The sequence below is a fragment of the Schistocerca piceifrons genome, chromosome 9 (genome assembly GCF_021461385.2).
Source record: "Schistocerca piceifrons isolate TAMUIC-IGC-003096 chromosome 9, iqSchPice1.1, whole genome shotgun sequence".
Lineage (NCBI taxonomy): Eukaryota > Metazoa > Arthropoda > Insecta > Orthoptera > Acrididae > Schistocerca > Schistocerca piceifrons.
In genome coordinates, this window is record NC_060146.1 from 86,690,782 (window position 1) to 86,706,007 (window position 15,226).

At 39.1% G+C, this 15,226-nt stretch overlaps 2 protein-coding genes across 3 annotated transcripts in view; one reads left to right on the forward strand and one right to left on the reverse strand.

The window, feature by feature from the left end:
- The window catches only part of LOC124717263, a 137,368-nt gene extending 136,502 nt beyond the window's left edge, over positions 1-866 (reverse strand). For both annotated transcript variants that reach the window (XM_047244071.1, XM_047244070.1), the window contains exon 1: positions 736-866. In XM_047244071.1, the coding sequence (XP_047100027.1) occupies positions 736-759 (24 nt within the window). In that variant the 5' untranslated portion in view covers positions 760-866. The remainder of the gene's footprint in view (positions 1-735) is intronic.
- A 247-nt stretch (positions 867-1,113) lies between these two features.
- Positions 1,114-15,226, forward strand: part of LOC124717201 (CLK4-associating serine/arginine rich protein) — a 132,500-nt gene continuing 118,387 nt past the window's right edge. Inside the window, exons 1-3 of the mRNA XM_047243980.1 lie at positions 1,114-1,443; positions 1,637-1,750; positions 9,150-9,247. Coding sequence (XP_047099936.1) covers positions 1,441-1,443; positions 1,637-1,750; positions 9,150-9,247 — 215 coding nt within the window. The 5' untranslated portion in view covers positions 1,114-1,440. The remainder of the gene's footprint in view (positions 1,444-1,636; positions 1,751-9,149; positions 9,248-15,226) is intronic.

Genomic DNA, 15,226 nt, shown 5'->3' on the forward strand with positions numbered 1-15,226 from the left:
CACCTCGAGATGATTCTCTGAATTTTATTAGGTCAACTTTTTGTTCTTTTAGTAGATATAATACCCACTGTCTTAATTATTTTGTTTCGTATTATTTTCTGCCCCAATAGTCTTTCATATCAATATTTATAAAGGCGTTTAAACACTGAGTGAAAAAAAGATAATATTCCAGCATGTTTCACCATTAATAACTCGTTAACTAATGACACTCCTATTATGACATTTTGAGACGTTGCGTCTTGCTACTAGATCTACAACTGCTGAACAGAGAATTTTTCATTACGTGTAGCTTGGGCTTCAAAGAGTTTTTTTCATTTTCCCAAAAAACTTGGAAAATGGAGAGTTATCTTTTTCCATTCTGATATTCAGTTATTCTTCCCGTGCTTCACACGTGAAAATGGTAAAATGCGACTCTCTGCCATGCACTTAACAATATTTATATTCGCCACGGGTGACCGTCACGCAGGCAGACAACGTTACTATAAAAGAGATACATTACACTTATTGTTGATCAACAGTACTCAAAAGCTATTCTACAGCTCCATCGCTATGACGTATATAAAGTTTACTTTTAAATGTTTCGACGTTGGCGGAATTCCAACTAAATAATGTATTTGATGGAGGAAAACGACTAGGAATGTCAAACAACGAGATATAATTTTTTTCTCTCTTAAACTCGAGAGAGCGGTGTTCGAAATCTTCGCTTATTTTCTGTCACGAGAAATAACCACATACCAAGGATTCGTGCAGTCCCTCCATTTATGGCTGATTGTGGAAAACATATACCCGTTTCAAAAGTACAAAAGCACATCCGTTTGTCGCCCAAAAACTGTAACCTGCTCAATACTGCTTCTTCCCCAGTTCGTAATTCCTGCCAAACTGTTGACGCACCTCGTGATAAACAGAGATGGCATATTACCGACTTTTCAATTATTGAATTGTATGATTAGAAAAATGACCCACGTCGCGTAGTGCAATATGAAAAAAATTCCCATTGGCTACACAAATGTCTCAAATTGATTCTTTCACTAAAATTGAATTTGACTTTTTAAAATGTGTCATATCTCTGCTAGCATCCGCCTATTGATACATATCATTATGCTAACTTCCGGTTAGAGACATTTGTTGTGCTTGGGTTTGCGATTTGTGTTTAATGTAGGCAAGCAATGTTAATGCTGATTTGTGTACATTTTTGAAATCTTCCGTGCCAGACGTGAATAACTTGCGGTGTATATGTTTTATATACGGACACTTCTAGAAAGATGCCAAATGAGTACTAGGAAAACCTCCTGATCTGCCATCTCGATCAAGTAGTGAAACCAGTGGAAATTGAGCTACATATTTGATTATCCTTTGAGGTATTTTGTATATAAAGATAGAGGCGACATTTCGTCGCAGTTTTATTGGAGTAACTGAGGAGTTAATGTGAATATCATTTAAATGGTAAGCGTTATTAGACAATTGTTGGTTGTCAAGTAATGGCGATTTTGGAAAGGCCTATGGTTAAGTGAATATTGCATTTAGATTTCCGTTACGACTGTGTCACGTGTTCTAATTATCTTGCTGTGATGATCATCTCAGTTATAAATTAATTCAACCCATCGTTTAAAACCTGCTCATTTGGATTTTGTTGCAGTTCAAAAATTTAACTATGTGGCATGAAGCAAGAAAACAGGAGAGGAAGATACGGGATTTGATTGTCGACTACAAAAAAAGAGCAGAACGACGGAGAGATTTCTACGAAAAGATTGTGAGTAACTTCTCGGTAGTTTGGAAGTCTGTTTTTCTGTGCAGAGATTCCACTAGCAGACTATAACTCATATTGCAACTCTTTGCACACTTTACCATTTCTGTTGTCTATCTCCTTTATAAATTTAGGGTATTAGATAATCTTGAGTGAATGACATGAATAAAGAAAACATTCACTGCATACATCTACATCTACATTGATACTCCGCAAGCCACCCAACGGTGTGTGGCGGAGGGATAGTGTACATGTTAAACATTAGATACAAGCAAAAACAAAATCTCCTCGACACAGTATCTCCTAATCCTGGCAATCACCTCCACGTTTGGTCCCAACTTAATCCTCCTCGTACCACCAGTCGTACACCTGAATACTTCAGTCACAATTTCTACATTTGGTTTGATTTACAGATCTATGAGCTTTATTTTTGTCTACAATGCTGTCATTATGATGCTATTGTCTATAATCTATTCTGCACCCCCCGCCCCCCTCCGCCACCGCCATGAAATAACTGTCCAGTACTTCGTAATATTCAGGTACCTGTGGCCGCATCAGGGTGAACTCTCTGGTGTCATATCCTTGTCTTCTGACGTTCCCTTCAGTCTTCCCTTTCCCTCATCGCTTATTTGTACATTTTAACAATTCCAAACAGTGCAACTTGGGCCCAATCACCCATAAAATTTAATTGTGCTAAGCTATGTGACCAAAAGTATTTGGACACCTTGCTGAAAATGACTTAGAAGGTCGTGGCGCCCCCCATTGGTAATGCTGGAATTCAGTATAGTGTTGGCCCACCGTTAGCCTCGATGACAGCTTCCACTCTCGCAGGCATATGTTCGATCAGGTGCTGAAGGGTTTCTTGGGAAATGGCAGCCCATTCTTCCCGGAGTGCTGGAGTGCTGCACTGAGGAGAGGTATCAATGTCGGTCGGTGAGGCCTGGCACAAAGTGGGCATTCCAAAACATCCCAAAGGTGTTCTGTAGAATTCAGGTCAGGACTCTGTGCAGGACAGTCCATTAAAGGGATGTTGTTGTGCAACCACTCCACCACAGGCCGTGCAATACGAACAGGAGCTCGATCGCGTTGAAAGATGCAGTCGCCATCCCTGAATTGCTTTTCAACAGTGGGAAGTAAGAAGGTGCTTAAAACATCAGTGTAGGCCTGTGCTGTGATAGTGCCATGCAAAACTATCAGGAGTGCAAGCACCTCCATGAAAAGCACGACCACACCATAACACCACCGCCTTGGAGTTTTACTGTTGGCACTACACACGCTGGCAGATTACATTCACCGGGCATTCGCCATACCCACACCCTGCTGTCGGATTGCCACATTGTGTACCGTGATTTGTCACACAATGTTTTTCCACTGTTCAGTTGTCCAATGTTTACAATTCTTTCACCAAGCGAGGCATCATGTGGCATTTACTGGCATGATGTGTGGCTTATGAGCAGCCGCTCGACCATGAAATCCAAGTTTTCTCACATCCCACCTAACTGTCGTAGTACTTGCAGTGGATCCTGATGCAGTTTGGAATTCCTATGTGATTATCTGTATAGATGTCTGCCTATTACACATTACGACCCTCTTCAACTGTTGGCGTTCTGTCAGTCAACAAATGAGGTTGGCCTGTACACTTTTGTGCTGTACGTGTCCTATCACGTTTCCACTTCACTATCACATTGGAAACAGTGGACCTAGGGGTGTTAAGGAGTGTGGAAATTTTGCGTACAGAAACATGACACAAGTGACACTCAAACACCTGACTACGTTTAAAGTCCGTGAGTTCCGCAGAGTGCCCCATTCTGCTCTCTCATGATGTCTAATGACTACTGAGGTCACTGATAAGGAGTACCTGGCAGTAGGTGGCAGCACAATGCACCTAATATGAAAAACATGTTTTTGGGGGTGTCCAGATACTTTTGATCACATAGTATATGAACAACAACAACACATGTTTGTGATGTACATGTACATCTATACTCTACAATCTACCGTGAGATACATGGCAGAGAGCATGTCCCATTGTACCAGTTTTTAGGGTTTCTTCCTGTTCCATTCAAATATGAAGCGCAGGAAGAGTAATTGTTTGAATGCCTCTGTGCATGCAGTAGTTACTCTAATCTTATCCTCCCATTCCCTGTATGAGCAATACGTAAGAGTGTAGTATAACCCTAGAGTAATAATTTAAAGCTGCTTCTTGAATCTTTATTGATAGACTTTTATGGGATAATTTACATCTGTCTTCAGAAGACTGCCAGTTCAGTTCCTTCAGCATATCTGTGACACTCTCCCATGGATTAAACAAAACTGTGACCATTCGTGTTGCCATTCTCTGTATCTGTTCAATATCGCCTGTTACTTCTATCTGGTTCGAGTGCCACACACTTGAGCAAAATTCTGGGATGTGTCGCATGAGTGATTTGTAAGCAATCTCCTTTGTAGGCATATTGTACTTCCCCTGTATTCTACCACTAAACCGAAGCCAACCATGTCTTTACCCACAACTGGATCTATGTGATTTTTCCATTTCATATCCCTACAAAGTGTTACACCCAGATATTTGTATGAGTGGTCTGAGTCCAACAATGACTAACTGATATTATAATCATTGTATACCGCGTGGTTTTGTGTGTGTGTAAAATTTTACATTTATGAACATTTAGGACAAGTTGCCAATCTCTGCACCATGTTGAAATCTTATCAAGATATGACTGAATATGTATGCAGCTTTTCTCAAATAGTACATCATTACAGATAACTGCATGATCTGCAAAAAGCCTGATTTTACTATTAGTATTGTCTGGAAGGTCATTATATACAACATGAACAGCAAGGGTCCTAATACACTTCCCTGGGACACACCTGAAGTTACTTGTACATCTCACAGTAACTCTCCATCCAAGATAACATGCTGTGTCCTCCCCACCAAAAAGTCCTCAATCCAGTCGCAAATTTCTTTGAATACCCCATGTGATCATACTTTTGACAATAAGCATCGGTGTTTACTGGGTCAAATGCTTTTCGGTAATCGAAAACTGCATCTACTTGGTTTACTGGATCCAAAGCTTTCAGTATGTCATGTGAGAAAAGTGTGAGTTGGATTTCACATTATCAGTGTGTTCAAAACCCATGCTAGTTGGCTTGAGGAGGCCATTGTATTCAAGACATCTCATTACCTTTGAGCTACCCTCTTGTAGATGGAAGTGACCTGTGCCTTCTTCCAAGAATTGGACATGGTTTTTAGTTCGAGGCATCTGCAGTAGATTATAATTAGCAGAGGGGCTAACTCGGTTGCAAATTTGATGTAGAATCTGACAGCGGTTCTACTGAGGCCCATTTAACAATTTCAACTGTTTCTCAACATCACTGACACTAAGTTTGCTTGTAGCGACAAACTGATAGGTAGCGTAGTTTATTTGAAAACGTTGCCACCAATCACCATGTTGTTTACACCATTCGTCATATTTCCTATTTCACTAGTGAAAGCCAACAGCTTGCATGAAAGATTTGTCTTCATCCTCATTAAGTGCAGACTCATTGAAAAATAAAACCTTCACTGGCTGTATAATATTTCCAGCAAACTGTTGATGTGCTGTAAAATAATATACATGGAATTGGAACATATGTTATATCTCCCTGCAACAAGGAGTTGTTCTGTAAAGGATGAAATATTCTCTTGGACTCCTTTACAAAACTGGAGATTAACATCATTTACAGTAGACAGCTTGACTTTCAGAAAGGCAATCTTATCCTTTGCTGATGTAATGCTGATAAACAAGGGGATATTCACTTGAGAAAACTTATAAGTTATAAGACAGAATTGCTGATTAGTACTTACCTTTGGGAAGTGAAACTACGCCTTTCTCATCCCCGAGGAAGGAAGTATTATTTTCAAAGCTAGGTTGTGTGTCACTTTTGTATGTGGCTATTGGCAGTACTGAATATTTCGCCTTATGAAAATAGCAACCTGCTGCTTGGTGTCTTGTGTGATATCTCAAAAGATGTTTGTTTGATAGCAAGATATTGATAGGGAGCCCATCATTATAGAACTACAATACAAGACTTGCAGGCAACTGCTTGGACTCATAACTTAGAGGTGGAAGGCAAAAGATAATTACAGGTTCCTCAAATGTCATAACTGAAATTGCAGTGACTTATGGGATGGAGGTATAATACAGCCTGGTGTCCTTAGGGTTCTGTGCTTGGAACCTTGTCATTCCTAATATATTATCTTAGTAGACGAGCATTGTGGTGTATTGAACAAGTACATCAAGTTTCGTTCTGATGTATGAGGAAAATCATCATGACCGACAGAAGTAAAGTTTGGAAGGAGCTGTTGATATCTTCAGTAAAACACTGAAAAGTTGTGTTTCGACATTAATAATTCCATGTGGCTCAAAGACCTGGTGCAAGTTTGTAAATTGGAAGGTGCAGGTCTGTACATGGGATGCCATTTTGGTAATGTGCATTTCTTACCTACCCCAGTAATCCTATAGGGGAAAGGGACCTACAGCTCAACATCAAATCTGAACCACATGATGTTCTTGGGAAGTGAAGGCTAGGTTAAAGGCAGGCTGGAATATTCTGTAGTCTGGCTGGGTTCTGGTCCCTTGATCTTTCAGTTTCCATGCATTTGCTTTACTGTTAGACCATCAGACCTTATCTTGACTCTTACAATATGCTACGTTCCCATTCAAGTGTATAGTACGTAATAAATTCAAGTGCTTTTGGTTTGTTTATAGATAACTTTCATTCTACCAGTCATGATTTTCTTTTATGTTTATTTTACACGACTCATTTCAGGATTTATATTTTACATGACACATTTCAGGGAATGAGTCCCTTTTGTAACTGTGTTTTTCTTTCTGTCTTTTGTCAGACATTTTAAAATGTGTCTTTGCTAGGCCACTCAATAAGAAATAAGATTCCAGAGATGTCATTAACTACCAGCCAGTCTCACTCCTTAGATCATATTTCCGAGTTTTTGAGATGGTAATGTAATCAGTGGTTGTTGTCCACCTGTGTAGCAGTGGGATACTTAGTCAATATCAGTTAAGATTTTAGAGTGTCTCCTACACTGCGGCAGCTACTTATACATTCACTGAATACATATAAAGTCTTTAAATGATAACCTATCAGCATTTGAAATCTACTGCAAATCATCAAAGGCATTTGATTGTGCCAATCATAATGTTCTTACATAGAAGTTAAGTTCTGTCAGCATACATATTTAAGAAAGAGTAACACTGCATTAGGATTTTAGGTTGTCCATCCCAGAGAATGTGTTTTTGGTATTTATGTGGTTGGTGTGTCATTCTTATTAATTTATTTGAGTCAGAAACAAATATAACATATGGCATTTACCATTAAAAACAAGAGAGAGAAAGAATTATTAAGTGACACTGCTGTTGGCTGTTGCCCTAAACCTTGCCGCTTCAATTGCGCTTTGAGTTTTGAGTATATCATCTTCTTCTGTGCAAGATACAGAGCATAGTTATAGGCCAGTAGATGTTCCATTGTGTGTTCTTCTGTATATTCACAGTTCCATATCATCCACAGGTAGTTGCCATTTCTGGAGGTTACTCCTGGATCTTCCAACTCCTTACCGAAGACAGTTGAGTGATCTTCACACGATTCAGTTCTGTTCGTGTCCACTTGGTAGAGTTTTTGAAGAAAGTGGTCAAGTCGAGAAATCCTCAGTTGCTTCCTTTCAGTAGCTGCTTCTGTTTGAGATAGCGTGGTACGGTTGAGCTCAGATTATTTTTTTAGGACGGTAGTTTTGTGGTCGACTTGTGCTACCCCTCTCGAAGACGGATGTGACTCGTACTTATTCCAACTACTGGGTATGGTTTTTGTTTGAGGAATCTGGTAGAGTTTAGTTAAAAAAAAAGGGTGCTAACTCAGGTGCAAATCTGGAGTACAGACTGATAGGGATTCCATTTGGTCCAGAGGCATTGTTCATTTTAGTGATTTTCAGCTGTTTCATAACACCACTGACATCATTGTCTATACCACTCATCTTTGCAGAGGTTCGAGAATTAAATTGGGACATTGCTGTTGAATTTTATTCTGCTAACAAGTTGTTCTGTATGATAGAGAAATTCTTGAATAGAAAATATTATTTATCTACAAACGTGTAAATGGCCAGCATGTAGCTTTGTAAAATTTGTCTATATTCTTCTGTTCAGTTGAAATGTCCCACATCATAACAGTCATTGAGAAAGTGTTGTATGGAACTAACATACAAGGTGTGACCAAAAAGTAATTGGAATTTTTGTTTTTCTTAAAGAATCTTTATTTATTTGTAAACAACTACTACAACAAACTACTACTTTGTCCCATTCTAATAATCCCCCTCAGATATAATACACTTGTGCTAGTGTTTCTTACAATCTTGGAAGCAATTCTTTGACTCAGTTTTCATCAAGGTGTTCAGTTCTTTCAGTGATTACGTGTCTGTCTCGTCAGTGGTAGCAAAACTACATCCTTTCATGGTTCTCTTTGGCATTATGAATGGAAAGAAGTCTCAGGGAGCCGAGTCCGATAAATACAGTGGCTGTGGCAACATAATATTTTATTTTACTTATAATTGTGCCACTATTCCTGTTTGTGGTAAAACGACAATTCCGATCATTTTCATCGGATCGCTTTGAGTGAACGGCGTGTAACTTCGAAGAAGTATTCCTTATCGATTGTTCGACCGTAGGCAGGAACTCGCGATGCGTTATCACACTGTAATAGGAGAAAACGGTGAGGCGGGCCTTCACGTGTGATCAAACTTGTCTTTTCGAACGGTGGAAAATCCAGGATGGAATGTAACAATGTTGTGAAAAGGAAAGTTGCTACTCACCATACAGAGGAGATGCAAGGTCACAGATAGGCACAACAAAGTCACAGATAGACACAACAAAAGACTATCACAAATAATACCTTTAGGCCAGTGAGACAAACACACACATACACCCTCACTCACACATCTCGCACACACATGACTTCAGTCTCGAGCAACTGAGGCCAACTGGTGGCAGTAAACACAGCACTCATTGTAAAGTTTATTACTATAACTGCTTTGCTGCTATTGTAGTGATTGCTATTTACATTCTACACATTGACTCCTTGCCCATCTGAGTGAGCGTCTAATGCAACTTGTGTGTATACTGTACCTTTTCAGGTTTGGTGAGCCTCCTTTACAAAATGTTCGGTTTGGGGTACACCTTCTTTCTGTACCCCAAGTGACATTTTCTGCTCTTTATGGTTTAAGACCTTTGTGTAGTGAAGTCTGTTACTTATTTTACTAAATTAGTTATTTTACTCAATCAGTTATTTTACTCAATTACTTATTTTGCTCAGTCTGTTGTGTGAACGAGTAAGAATCGAGTGTGTACGTGTTACATTTCAGAAAGCAGATCCTACGCAGTTCCTTCAGCTACATGGACGGCCAGTCAAGATACATTTGGATCCCGCAGTTGCCATCGCAGGAGACAGCCCGGCAAACATGTAAGCTACTGTAGTTAGTTGTGTGCACCTAATTTCCTCATCCAGACTTCTGGAATTGCGTCACATTTTTTTCGTGCGATTCGTGATCTGTGTAGTGCCAGTGAATTTTTCAAAGTGTAGAAAGGGTGGTAAATACATGCAAATGATGAGCAATTAGGGCCAACCTGTACTCTACACCTACACTGTGCAAGCCGTCACGAATTGCACGGCACGGGGTACGTTTCATTGTACCAGTTGTTAGGGTTTCTTCCTGTTCCATTCACATGTGGAGCGCAGGAAGAATGATTGTTTGAATGTCTCTGTGCGTGCAGTAATTATTCTAATCTTATCCTCATGATTACTTTGTGAACGATATTTAGGGGGGTTGTGTATTCCTAGAGTAATCATTTAATCACTCCATTGTTTGTATCCCACACTGGATTTTTAGTACTGTACAATTAAGACTTCTATAACTTACACTGCTCAGTTCCTGCCGTGCCGGTGACAAGGTTTGAGTGGCGATCCGGTCATTTTTTTTTTTACATGTAATAGTGTCGACGAGAGACGGTCCCTGGCGGTTACGATGGGCTTGGTCTAGCACTTTGCACGTCTGTCTCAACCGATCATGTGATGTGCTCATGTATACATTTCTGTGGCAAAACGTCAGTGTTGTCACAGATCTGTAAATGTTTACTGTTTTCGCCTGCAGCTGTTTGTGTTTCACAGTTGAAACCTGACAACAGCGCTGCCAACATTGAGGATCTTGTTTAGCTGTTTCTACTTGGTTATTGCTCAGATTTTTGTGGCTTCTAAAATTACTCTTCATTTCTGGCATCACTGTGCAAGAAGAAAACAGTCTCTAAACTTTGAATACCACACTTCATTGTGGGTCTTACGTTAATTCTCTGAGCAATTTGGTTAATACTAGAGCACTGCTACCGTGTTTTGGCGAATCTGTGTAGACGACATTCATTTCCCAGCCCTCACTTTTCACACTGTTTGGCTTCATTCTGACAACAGTTTCATCATGCGCATAAATGAAGGTGAGCACTCGTTGATGCGTAGCCATTCCAGACTGCTAAGGAAATGTGGTGGTTGCCTACTTCACACAAAAGAATGAAGTGAAGTGGCAAATCAAAGGAGTGCAGTGTACTTGCAGATTACAGTGTACTTGCAGTGTACTTGAGTGAGTACAACTGAGTGAGATCTGTACGGTCAAGGATGCCGCATGGTCAGCTGTATTATTAGGCGAGGTAGTATTGGTCATCTTTGACAACATTTATTCACTGTGCTTCTCTCACACACCACATCTGAACGCAGAATACTTGGATTGGGCTCACCTACTGTGTCTAATTAATACAATGGAGAAAGACAAAAGCACACCACATCCAGCATGACTTCACCTAGGATATCACAGTAATTTCACCAGCCCAATGACTGTCTATCTTCCTTTATTTTATTCACAAACACTGTAATGATCAATGTTCTTTGGATTTAGTATTGATGTTTGACCACCATGAATTTCAAAAACACATAATATCATCAGGGCTTCAGTTTCTGATGAATTGATTTGATAGAGACTGATGATTTTGTTCCAGTATTGGGTAAAGGGATGACTGGCTGAAGAAATTTTGGCAAATTGAGTATGTCCCTCCTTAATATGCCATCTCATCTGCGGTACACAAACTGCTCTTACTACTACACAAAAGCCATCGCAAAGGAGCTGTGTAGGACACAGTGGGTTGCTACTCTCATATCTTCATAAAGTCCTGTCAGAATGATAGCAAATTGACACCAAATTGAGTATAGTGCTGCCATTAACAGTGTTATTGAAAATCAAGCACAAGAAAACAGGACACAAGGTGTTCTCTGACTGGTGATTAATTATTAAAATAAATTTATAGCTGTCTACAAAAAAAAGTTACAGAAATGAATCATTAGCTACATAACTCACTGCTAATCCCATAAATGCAAGTTGCCATAACTAAAAGAATACACAGATAGTGCAATTTTTGGTTGCAAGGCAATAAGTGATTTTGTTCTGTACTTTATATTCGGTTTGATGGACTGCATGTGTTTTTCCATAGTGGATGTGGAATAAACAAGACTCGAACCAGTTTGTTTCCATTGTACATTCTTTGTATGTTTTTCTTCTGGAGGGTGGGCTACAGTGTCAAACATTTTCCAGACTTCCTTCTTCCTTTGAAGGAGCATATTTACAGTTGTTTACACTCCATCACTTAATTTTCGTCTTGCAACCTCCAAAGCCTGACAAAACACAGCTTTGTTAGAGGCCATCTTATCCATACAGCCAGTGATACTGGCCTGTCAGTGCCACACTTAGGTGGCAAGATTACTCACCCAACTTCCATACTAACCAGGGAACATTCCCAAGTGTCAGTAAATGATGTTGTTGAAACTTGGTAGGAGTGTAGAGGGACCAAAATTGTGCAGCACATTTTTCTTTTTCTCCACTTTTCACTTTCAAGGGGTAAAATACAACTGGAAAGGTAATTTGGCATTTAAGGTCGAGAGGGAATATCTTTGAAATGACAATGTGCAAAAAATGTTTTTCGTGTAATTAATGTCCTTGAAAATTGCATAATCAACTTTGTGATAATTTAAAATTTAGAAAAACATCCCACCAGGATTAATTAATTCTGAAAAATGAACAATTTTGTTACAACATAAATTAACGAAGCTTTCAAGCCACATCCCTCCTGTGTAATAAAGCTGATTTTTGAAATAGCAGTGCACAGTGTACTGTCGGAGTATTCTTGACTTAAATAATTAAAATATCTAAATGCTCATTATTATTCTAATTATGGAGGAGGATCAGAAAGGAACATACAGTGATTTATTTTTTTTCTTCCCTGGTATTTGCAGTTGGTGTGTTGAAATTTCATGACGATATAGTTTGAAGTTTGTGCTACCGAGAGCATTTTGTTTTCATTTGCAGTTCTAGCAAGTGTAGCGTGAACTACAAAACAGATATGACACGCTTTTACTGTTGTCGACTTGTGAAGAGTGGCAAAGTGTAATCGATATTTGTGGGCCGAAGGATATAAATTGAGTGAAATTCACAGGGACATTGGTTTCGTATATGGGACTACTGTATGGACTGAAGCAATATCTCCAGGTGGTGTGCATTCGTCCAAGAGGGATGTGTGAACTTTAGTGATCTGCCACACTCAGGCTGGCCAGTAACAGCTGCAACCCGGGAGAATGTTGCAGCCCTTGAGGCGGCAATTTTGAATGACCAGTGTGTGCAGTTGCAAACCTTGTCACAGCAGTTAAACATTTCCTATGGTGTAGTGTATGATATTATTCATGACACGTTGAAATTTTGTAAAGTTATTGCTCATTGTGTGCCTAAGAACCTCAAGGACTAGCAAATGACAAACTTGGATCACTTAATGCGTTGCGCTGCAGGAGGACACGATTTTCTGAAAGGAATTGTCAGTGGTGATGAGTTATGGGCATATCACTAAATCCCCAAAACCAAGAAGCCTCCGTGGAGTGGAAACATGCTTGTTCCGCAGTACAAAAAAAATTCAGTGTGATTCAGTCTGCTAGGAAAGTGGTTGTGACAGTGTTTTGGGATGTGCATGGCGTGTTACTTGTGGACTCCCTCGCTGAACACAGGACCTGCCCTTCGTAACAGACGCCACGATGTTAATGTTCGAAGGTGTCAGATTTCTTTTTGACAGTGTGTGCTCCCATATTACTGCTCCTGTTTACGAGAAAATCGCCAAATGTGTGTGGGAAGTGCTCCAGCATCTGCTGTACAGTCTGGATGTTGCACCATTGAACTTTCATCTGTTTGGTCACATGAAGAAATTCCTGGGCAGCTGACTCTTTGTGAGGGATGCGGAAGTGAAATCAGCAATCCACAGATGGCTATGCTCCAACCAAATGGACTTCTACGAGCAGGGCATATTGAAACTGGTACCCTGACAGGAGAAGTGTATTGAGAATGTCGGTGACTGTAGAAAACTAGGTAAAATATGCAAGTTCACTTGTGATTGTTTTGTCACCTATTAAACTTTTTGCTAATAAAACTATTTTGCACCTCTTTCAGACATTCCCTTGTATTTATTTTACTCATTTTGGTTTATGTTTAACATTCATGGATTCATTTATTTTTTAGTTTGATATTAAACATACATGTATTTTGTTAATTGAAAATAATAGCTAACTCATTATTGTGATAGAAAATAGTTGCAGTAATGACAGTCTGTAAAGAAATGCTTAAAACATAATATTTTTAAACATCATGCACATAAAATGATTGAAATTTCTTAACGTAATATACAGAACGGAGAAGATAATAAATGAAACAAAATTCAGCAGGATTTCAAATTGTCATGACTGATCCTCTAAATTTTCTGATTTGTATCTGCTTTGGTTGTGTTGAATGATTTTGATGTCCACTTGAAAAACAGTGGAATTGAGCTACAGACACTACTACATAATTAATCCTCTTTACTAAGGCTTGCCAATGTACAGAAGTATGCCTGATACAAATCACGATATTTAGAGGATTACCCGTGACGATTAGAAGTTCCGCTGAATTTTGTTTTATATTCTCTTCTCTGTTGTGTGTATTATGTGAAGAAAACTTCATTACTTTATGTGCATGGCATATAAAAAGTTATGTTTTAAGCCTCTCTATAAAAAGTTACACTTTAAGCATTTCTTTACGGATTATCATTATTGTAATTATTTTCAATAAATAAAATACACATATGTGAAACAATAAATTAAAAATAAAAGAAAACACGAGTGTAAAACATGAAATAAAAATTTAAAACATAACACAAAAATAAGTAAAACAAATAATTAACCATCTTCAACTTGCAAAAGTCATGATGGAACAATGGGGAAGATACCCACTACCCCAAGCCCCAGTGAATTTACTGGTTTTTTCTGGTCATCGGATTCTGGGGGACTGGGAACATCACGAAGTAAAGAGTCGGAACTTCTCAAAACCTCTTTGCAAACATTTTATTGGCACACTCAACACCAATACACTGGTTAAGATAGGCAAACTTAAACTATCTGCCGATGTACTAGAAAAATTTCCCATCAAAATCCTCACAATACAAGAGACGCATTTTACTGGCGAGAACCATTTTGACACGGAAAACGACAGAATGTACAAAGGAAAACCTGCTGTCAGGAGAGAAACACCTACAGCGTTTGGCACAGGATTTGCAGTACACAAATCTGTCATGGACAACACCATAGATTTCAGTTCAGTATCAGAAAGAATCTCCACAGTAACCTTCAAATCAGGAAACTGAAGATACACAACCGTCAACGCACGTGCACCTACAAATGATCACAACAGGAAGAGACCACAAGAAGTTGGAAGACTTTTGTGAAGACATGGAAGAAATGACAAACAAAATACCAGAAAGACATGTCAAAATTGTACTAGGAGATTTCACTGCACATCTAGGCAAAGAGAAGTAGTACAAGCAAATCACAGGCCCACATACAGCACACAAATGCACAAACAAGAATGGGGAGCATTTCATAAAGTAGTGTCAAAATTTTAACTCAAAAGTTATGTCGACACAATCTCTGAAGCCGAGACGAAAACTGACAACGTGGAAAATGCCCAAAAACGTATGGGGAGAATTCCAAATAGACCACATAGCTGTGAGAAGTAAAACCTCGAGTGAAATTCTAAATGTGAGAACGCGCAAAGGATTCTTAGTCTGACTGTCACTTGCTACGAGTAAAGATTAGGCAAATTCCAAAGAATAGAAAGGCAATACAGAACAAAATTATAAGACCATATCCAGAACACATAAGGATAAACAAAGATAAAATTATTGAAGAAATTAATCAGAATACAACAGAGAATTGGATAGACCTGGCGAAGATAATTCAGGAGGAATGTGTTGGGATCAGTCTCCCAGGGAATGCAAATATAGATGGTGAAATGCAACTTCTGATCAGGCAGTTGAACGAAGAATTAAGGCATGGAAG